Source organism: Malaya genurostris, chromosome 2 (assembly GCF_030247185.1).
Source record: "Malaya genurostris strain Urasoe2022 chromosome 2, Malgen_1.1, whole genome shotgun sequence".
Classification (NCBI taxonomy): domain Eukaryota; kingdom Metazoa; phylum Arthropoda; class Insecta; order Diptera; family Culicidae; genus Malaya; species Malaya genurostris.
Window position 1 is genome coordinate 4,572,274 of NC_080571.1, and position 9,448 is coordinate 4,581,721.

General features: G+C 37.0%; 1 protein-coding gene across 1 annotated transcript; it reads right to left on the reverse strand.

The window, feature by feature from the left end:
- Positions 1-2,133: 2,133 nt before the first annotated feature.
- Positions 2,134-8,799, reverse strand: LOC131429739 (probable methylmalonate-semialdehyde dehydrogenase [acylating], mitochondrial). Its single transcript, XM_058594065.1, has 4 exons — positions 8,600-8,799; positions 3,750-3,953; positions 3,529-3,682; positions 2,134-3,466 (listed from the first exon to the last, which is right to left on the reverse strand). Exons 1-4 carry the CDS (start codon positions 8,627-8,629, stop codon positions 2,289-2,291), a joined length of 1,566 nt encoding a protein of 521 aa, XP_058450048.1. The 5' UTR covers positions 8,630-8,799; the 3' UTR covers positions 2,134-2,288.
- Between the last annotated feature and the right edge of the window lie 649 nt (positions 8,800-9,448).

A 9,448-nucleotide genomic window follows, 5' to 3' on the forward strand; every position in this document is an offset into this window, starting at 1 on the left:
ATCGTTCCATGCAGGCGATAGTCGCTTGATGCTGCGTGTGAATCGCTTTTACATATTGTTTTGTTTTCATCAGGAAACGTGTAGGCCACCCATTTTTCAGTAGGGCCGCCGTTCATTTTTCACTGGGCATAGAAACCTCAATACCTACACTCAAAACAATAATCATATTATAGTTACGTGAAAAGTTATGTGAATATTTTCCACCCTACTTTTCACGTAAGTTTTAATGGACTGGCATTTAAAAGCTGTTTAATGCATAATCCAGTAAAAGTTACGTGTTTCATAGGTAAAATGTAATGTACTATTCATATCACATTTATCTATCAGTTCATATCAAATTTAGATACCGGAAAATTACTATTTTATATATTGGTTGAAGTCAAAAGGGAGATTCCAGATTTTGATAGAAATCTATGAAATGAAAAATGCCATGAAATATAAAAGATTTATTTCAGTAAATTATCATATAATTCCAATGGCTTAAAAAGCAATTAATAACGTCGTGGTATCTCAAATCGACAAGCCTCCAGAAATCGTTTATGTTGTCACTGCCATCCAACCGAAGCCGAAGTCGAGATCCAAGAACTCCCACAACACTACCGATGCAGGTTGATGTCGCATTACATGGTTCCAGTGTCTCTAGCTTCATACCGCCGGCCTGTTTGAAGCATTCGGCAGGAGCGGGTAAACTTCCGGACTCACGCAGGCACTCGATCCAGTTGAACACATGGAAACTTTCATACTGGAATGGTCCGGTCGATGGAGTAAAAAATTGTAATTAAATAACATTTCTCGCAAATATTTACACAACTCACACTTCGAGGGCCACTGCTCGCCATTTTCAAAATCGAGTTTTTCACACTGGAAATTCACGTAGATTGTTTGACGTTTGGTCAATTCACGTAAACCTTTTGTGATTTTTCGTATAACATTCATTTTCGTCACGTAAAATATTCAATTTGACATTTGAAACCATTCTACGTGATTTTTCAAGTGAATCGAACGTGAATTTTTATTTGAGTGTATGTTTGGCAATATTTTCTTCATGATATATATTTTTTCTTGTTTTAAATTTCCTAACCTATTAGCTCAACCGCCAACATAATGTTGAAATAAATAAATCAATGGTAACGTAAATCGCAAAAAATGGGTAGCGTGCTTTGTTATGGCATAACACTTTGACAAAACTTACATTTACCTAAATTTTTAGGTCATCGCTCGTTACCTAAAATTGGGGAGATATACTTTAGTTGATTTTGGGTAGGTTTTGACCCAAAATTAGTTAGCGGCTGGTAAGAGTGTAAACCGAAAATCTCGGTAAATGCAAATTAAATGAAAAACACCGAGAATATCAGTTTGTTTTAATTTTTTTTATTCAATAGTATGATATATTTTTAGGCACACTGCTTAAGCTTTAAGATGTCAAGGGTATTTACTAATCTTAATACGACTAACTTAAAACTAGAATAGTATCATTATGTAATGTAGTATCGGGGTAGCGGATTCAGCTTTCAGCTGGCGATCGGCAGTGGCCAGTGAATTGAATATTGCATGAGGGTCTTCCATATGGCGTTGGTGAATATCCATGTTGGCCGCATCCTTCCGTCCGTGTGGGTCCGCGGGAAACACCCTCAGGCTACGAAGGCCCGGTGGGTGACCCGTATGCTGGTCATCGAAGTTGTTTTAATGTTTGCCGAGCACTGGGCTGTTCAAATCTAGGCAAAGTTTTTCCCAGATTCGGGAAAAAAAGTTAAGTGTGTAGTCATGCAATGAAAAGCTTATTTAATTTTATTTTGAGAAATCACAGACAGGACAAACTTTTCACAATTTATAAATGATTGTCGTCTGATTCCTCTCTATATGTAAAATCAAAATAAAAATGTTCATTACCATTAAGATCGAAAACTCTACATCATTCGTTATAATATATGTAAAAGTCTTCCAAATGACTACAATTAGCAAAATATATATAAAAAAAAGAACTAAAATGTAGTTCAAGATTACCGTCCGTTCGACCACTGCCAACGATCTGTTCTGAATTCAACCCATAGAATTAGAGTTAAAAAATGAATTCTTTTTTTCCATTTCCATTTGCGAAGGGTTTGTCATATAAAGCGGAAAAGTTCGGAAAAATTTCTTAAAATGATTTATTAAAATTCAATATCAACTGATATAAATGCAAGGTAATTTCTTGTAGCTTGTTGGCATTTTTTAAATGACAGACAATTCGTAATTCTATTAAATGCACACCGTTTTCGGAAGACAAATTTTTCACAACTCCCCATAATTCACTTCATGGTTGGCATTGCAACAGAGGCCTTTGTATGCGAAACGTCTCCTTCGCGCCACAGCTGAGTAACAGTTTTCGTTTGAGTATAGAACTTGATACCCTGTTTTCCGTAGAAGTGGCAATCACCCATAAAGCTACCACGCGTACCAGTGAACGAGAACATCGGCAGAGGAACCGGAATCGGTACATTCACACCAACTTGGCCAACATCGATCTCGTTCACGAACTTTCTAGCTGTAGCACCGTTCGTCGTAAATATTGCCGTTCCATTGCCGTACGGATTCTTGTTGATGACTTCGATCGCATCATCTAAAGTATCAGCGGTGAGACAGACCAACACCGGTCCAAAGATTTCCTCAGTATAACACTTCATATTCGGTTTTACATCAGTAATAATGGTTGGTCCAACGAAATTACCCTTTTCAAAGTTTTCGACCTTTATGTTACGTCCATCTAAGACTACCTTGGCACCTTCCTTGATACCAGACTCAACCAGCTCGTTAATTCTCTGTTTTGATTGTGGAGAAATTACTGGACCAAGATCAGTTCCGGGTATGTGCCCGGCGTTCACTTTCAATTGACGGGCACGTTCCACCAGGTCGGGAATCCAGTTCTTAGCCTCGCCCACGAATACGGCGGTCGACAAAGCCATACATCTCTGACCGGCAGCACCAAAAGCAGCTCCCGCTAGTTGATTCAGTGTATTTTCCTTATTGGCATCGGCCATAATGACACCATGGTTCTTGGCTCCCATATTCGACTGAACACGTTTTCCATTACGCCCCGCCCGTTCGTAGATATATTTGCCCGCTTGATCCGAACCAACGAACGAAACTGCTTTAATGTCGGGATGATCGCAAACGAAGTTTACCGCATCATGAGCCCCATGAATAACGTTCACGACTCCTGGTGGACAACCAGCTTCGTTCAGTAGCTCCATCAACATCATGGTAGCTCCTGGAACGCGCTCCGAAGGCTTGATGATACTGGTATTACCAGTGGTAATGGCAACCGGGAACATCCATAGCGGTATCATAGCTGGGAAATTGAAGGGACAGATACCGGCCGTTACACCCAATGGAAGAGTGTACGAGTAAGTGTCCATATCTTTCGCTATGTTCGACACAGTTTCTCCCATTTGCAACGAAGTAATACTACAGCAGTGTTCCACGACCTCTGTTGGAATGAAAATTATTTGAGTAGAAAAAAAAGCTGTATATACAGATTGGCCGACTTACGCAACCCTCTTAAAACGTCACCCTCAGCATCGATCAAAGTTTTGCCCTGTTCTTTAGTAATGTTCTTAGCCAGCTCGGACATATTGTTTCGGATAAGATGTTGCAGCTTGAACATCACTTGTTGCCTTCCGAGAATTGATGTCTGACTCCAGGTCTATTCGCAAAATAAATGTCGATAATATTATCATGTGTAATAACGATTCTCATCAAACGTATCAAACCTTGAAGGCTTTTTTGGAGGATTCCACGGCCGCATTCATTTCATCCTTGGTACATTTTGGCACTCGCGTTACGACCTTGTTTGTTGCCGGATCGTGGAGATCTATCCAGTCGGTGGTTTTTGAATCGACGAATTTGCCATCGATGAACATTTTGGTCGTCGGAATGGCCGCCGTGCAGTAGCCTCGCTGTAACGCATTGCGTCCCTGGTGATGAAAGGAAATTTTGATTAAATAAAACACATATACCCATCGAGGAGATCGTTCACGAACTATTAGAAGCATGTCGCCGAAATTCGCATCGAATTTTATTGAAAAGAGACGTTTACAACCTCATCTAATCATTTTCATGTTCGATTTGTTGTATCAGCGTTCAGAATATTAAATTCTTTCAGTGTAACTGCGCTTTACTATGAAATATTTATCTAGATATTATGTAACATTCAATTAGTGTGTTTATGACAATGACTACCTGAAAATAAAAGATAAAAGTATGGTCTGAGAAAGAACTGGTCTCTTCTTCGATTTGACTTCAAGCAAACAACATGTTTTATTTAACAACTACCGAAACACCCCACAGGTCCTTTGCAGATACTTATTGTTTCGGATATTGTACGATTTATTCACATTGTTATTTTTGGTCACTGAACAGTATGAACATTAAACAGCTTTGCTATCTTAGTAAAAGTTCAATCTCATCTCACTATTATCGAGTAACTATGATTATTTGGGTTCAATGATTGTTTACCATATCGCTAGTCCTTCGTGATTAGCGAAGAGCACAGTGTGTCGAATCAATATTGATCACCGAAATACGAATTCAACATACCAGAGCTTCCGGCTTTTACCAAATTTACAGTTTCTTTTTAAAACTGCTCACAGGTTTGTGGTGGTATGAGAAAGGACCATCGTCAACATTTTGGATTTTGACTACATTTATTGAAACAGTTTTGTTATCATTTAAACCATTGCATAATCATTATGAAAATTTGATACAACGTTTCGCATAGAATGAAGTGATGATAAGGGCAGTTCAAGTCTGACCATGAAATTAATGTTTTTGTACTTAATAAATCTTTATCTTCAAATTATAATACTACTAACTTTCACTCGAATGATGGTTTGAAAAAACCGTAACAATGTATATCTGGAAGTCTGTTCCATATAGAATAATAAAACCTTTAATATTAATAAAATTTTTTTTTGGGAAAATCGGTTTTTGGCCATGATTCCTAGTGCTTTGAATTTTCTTGCATCGTCATTTCAAACGAATGTTTTAAATTTTTTACACTCTTCATCCAATTGTTTCAATACTAGAACCGAATCCGGATACTGTTTAATAGACGCCTACTGGCGCCGATAGGATCTCTTTTTTTAATCTATATTTATGAGAATCGGTTGAATCATCCTCAAAGATATCGAAGAGTTTTCAATTGAAGTTTCCAGTACTCCCGAAACCGGAAAGTGGAATATCTAAAGTCAATTTGTATGACATTCAACTAGCAAGTTCATCAAATTGGGCTAATTTTAAACGCAGTTCCGAAAAGTTTAAATGTTCTAGGCATCATCATTTTAAATGGCTGTTTATAATTTTTAACACTCATCACCTTAAAATACCAGAATCGAAAGTTAGACCCGGATAAAATTTGATACAGATGCATCATTCCTGTAACATTTTTGAATACGAAAACCGGATAAAAATGTTGAAGGCATAAATCGGGCACGGTTTTTGTAATGCAAGAATCGCTTAAAACAACTGTTTTGGAAACGGACAAAAACACTTTGAATGCATAAACCAGACAAAAACTTAACAAGTTTAAAAAAAAGTTTTTATCCGCTTTTTGCATTCAAAGTTATTTCCGATTGTCGCTATGGAGGAGGCATGGTTTGCTTGTTTGTTACGGGCAGCCAGATCTACGCTGCATTTTCGCAGCGATAAAAATATTAAAGGCAAAAACTGGATAAAATCATTTGTTCTGGAATAATCGGTTTAGTTTTGCATTCAAAGTAGTTTTTTTGTCCGTTTCATACAAAAAAAAAAATGTTTTTCGACGATTCTTGATTGGTTAAATCAGTGTCCGGTTTTTGCTCTCGACATTTTATCCAGTTTTTGCACTACAAAATAACTAAATTAATTTCCGCTTATCCGATTTTTGCTTTCAGTCGTTCTTATGACACTTGAGGTTTCGGGTCTCGGTCCGATAGTCTGTTTTCACAGCAAGTAACCTATGCAATTCTTAATGAGGAAGTTACAAAATGCTTATTAAACTGTGAATCCTTCTCTCTACGGTAAGCTAATCTTGGTCCCGATTTCTGATATTAGAATCACCAAAATAGAACTCGCGTCAGATGCTTAGAGACAGCTGAACCGATTTTAATAATCGTTTTCCTAGTTAGATACAAATTTAAAAACTAGCTTAACTACATTTTAAAAATACTAAAACAAATCGTTGATTTTAATAATTTAAGATTCAAATAAAGGTCTTATGGGTTTCAAACGATTAGTTAGGTTGGTGGCCAAGAAAACATGCTTTGGTTATATCGGTTCTCGTTCATTGCTTTCGAAAACACCGAAAACAGAGGTCAAAATGCTTCGGAATGAAGCTCCAGGATTCAAACAAGTTTTCTTATTTCCATAATGGTAAAGTTTCTATAATCGTGTAAATTCTAGCTGAGTACCAAAATCATGCGCAAATGTTCAAACTCTTTTGGAAAAGTCGTAACAATATTTATCACACTATTTCGAGGTAAACGTATTGCTTAAATTCTCCATAATCTTAACATAACTCCGTGCTTTTTGTCAATACTTGTATAAATATGATGTAGTAGTGGAATTGAATAAACTTTGTACTTGGAAAAACGATTTTCTTGGAAAGGAAAAGTTACGGTTTGAGACTTGTCCTGTGTGTAAATTCTTTCGCAAATTTTTATTTATACTGTTTCACTCATCTACCTTTCTGCAGTCTATTTTCTCATCGATAAAAATAAAAACTAAGCTCAAGACGGCTTAAAGCGAACGATACGGGGTGCGTAAGATACTTAAGGACACTTGTATAGGTATATAAGGGTTTAAATTTCTGGGGCCCCTTTTATTTAAATAATGAATGATTAATGAAGGACATGTACTAATCGTCGCTTTATGCATGATACACACCGTTTTTGAAATAGCAAATTTTCTCAACCGACGCGAATTGGAAATCTCTACTAGAGGTGTATTCGTAGAGACTTTTTGGAGACGTAAAACACATAAACACATACATAATTGGTATATAAGATAATATCACATTACCGAAAACGAAAACATCACCGACTTCAACCTTTAACGTTAAATCCGTCTCAAGTAAATGATACATTGGACATAATTTAACCGTTCAACAGTGTTGCGGCGACTTAGTCGTTCAGGGGTTAAAGGTGTGTGCTTTTTGATTATTCAACTGACACACAGTGTAGGGTTCATAAACCGATAGATGTCACATTAGTTCACTTAATACTCGGCTGCAAATCGACCGGGAGTACTGGAAGTTGTAGTCAAAAGGCTTCGAAATGTACTTGTACTATATCAGTAGTAAAAAAACAGTAAATTCCATATGACTATAAACGATACCTATGGAAATATGGTCATTGTAATATTTCCAACTAATCAAAGATGGAAGAAGTTATTCTCAAAGATTGATAAACAGATCGATTTTCACAAACCGTTGTGTATGTAATTACGGTCGAAAATTTTCCCAACTTACAGAGGATGATGACTACTAAGAACCCTTCCAGGTCGGGGCTCGAACATACGACCACTAGCTTGTGAGACCAGCGCCTTATGCATTGATCCACCAACCCGGGCTGTGCACGTACCTTACATACGAAAGACTTCATATTACATCAATAAGGAGATTATAACTAATACTTGATTGAAAATCACTTCAGAGAGTTCCCTGAGATATCGATACGAGTTTCAGTGTGGAGTTCGTTAGGCTATCAACTAACAAGCAAATTCAAACAAATACTGGTAATTCAAAAAAATCGTACCTTTTCACATTTTCACTTATAAGGACACGCCCTTGAAATTGAATTCAACTACTATGAAATCCCGAAATCGGATGTTGAACAAAAATTCAATAGCAGGCTATGGTATCGTAAGACCCTACATTTGAATCGGTCTACAATTGATGGACTGCGTTGTAAACCGTACAGATACTGAGATAAACAAAGGTACGGGTACATCCTATCGTATCAAGAATATCACGTAATAGGGGTTGCAGTCTTATGTAATGTGAACCAGGCAACAAAATTTACAGTACAGAAATTCTAATTAAATCATTTCATTCATTCGATTAATTAAATCATTTTATCATCTGATTAATTGTTCAAAGGGAATCGAATTGCGAAGGATCAAATTGAGAATTTGAAATTCATTGAAATAAGTGATGATATTGATTCCCGCTGCATGGCGCATCATCGTTGGAAGTGAGATGAAGCTCGACAAACACTGCGCATTTCTAAATAACTAAACCAGCGAAGCCCATGAAAACTTTTCACACACTTTATCAGCACTAGTTCGTTGAATGCTGTTGCAGTGTTTTAAATAATACATCACTTCCTAGCAACATTTTTAGTGATTCGTTGTTTTCAGCCCACTGTCGCTTGCATACGTATATGAATTTGGCCTTGAACCAGGCCACACTTCAGGATGAAAATGTCCAACACATCGCCATATAAAAATACCACTGAACCTACGATCGGTTCGCTCACACGCCGCACAAAAAATTGCAAACCAGCTCTGGATTATAATAAAAAACGAATTTCCAGAAGATAACCAGATTATATAACATAATTAGAATTAAATTAGTTCAATTTACCTCGGCAGCCAAAAGTCTCACTAAAGCCATTTCTCACTGAACAAAATGTTAGAAGCCGACACCGGGCACACCTCCTTTTTATGGGGTGATTGAAAGTGAACTGAACAAACTGAGGCCAGAACGCGACGTCGACAGCCAGACCCCCAATTTACAATTTTAATGTGCTGAAAGTGGACTGTTGTTATGGCAGACGTAATAGAAAATGTGCATGTATGTGAACATCAGCCGGTCGCCCGGCTATGTCGCATACCGTAGGAAGAACTGATAAAAATAAAGAAATTAATCTTACACAGCGTACGTGATAATGTGTGGGGTAAACATGACTACGTCTTTCATACCCTTCCTTGCGTGTGTAGAAACAAAAAAAAACTAATCGTATATGAATGATAGTCGAATTGGTAGAATATTTACATAATTAAAAAAGAAGTAAGATTAACAGAAGAAGAAGTACGATTAAAAAGTAGAGAAAATTTGACATGTTGATGAGCATGCTTCACATGGAAATTTATGTTTGACACAATTTAAAAACAAGAATATACCATGATTTTATACACAGTGATTTTTTGCACCATAGAAATAGAAACTATAACTAAATGAAAAACATTTTTTCTACTCGGTTGGTCCCTTTTTATGTCCCCCTAAAGCCGTGGGCCCCAATGTAAAAGGTGCCCTGGTTCGAACTCTTTGAATTTGATAACAACACTGGTTTAAAATAAAGATACGGTTTCAAAGTAGAATTGTTTGTTATATATTTTTACCGAGCTTTCCTATCCAAGGTGCAGCGCAAAAAATAAAAACAACTCAACAAAAACATAAAACAATCGGAATAACATATGCAACCAAGGAAGT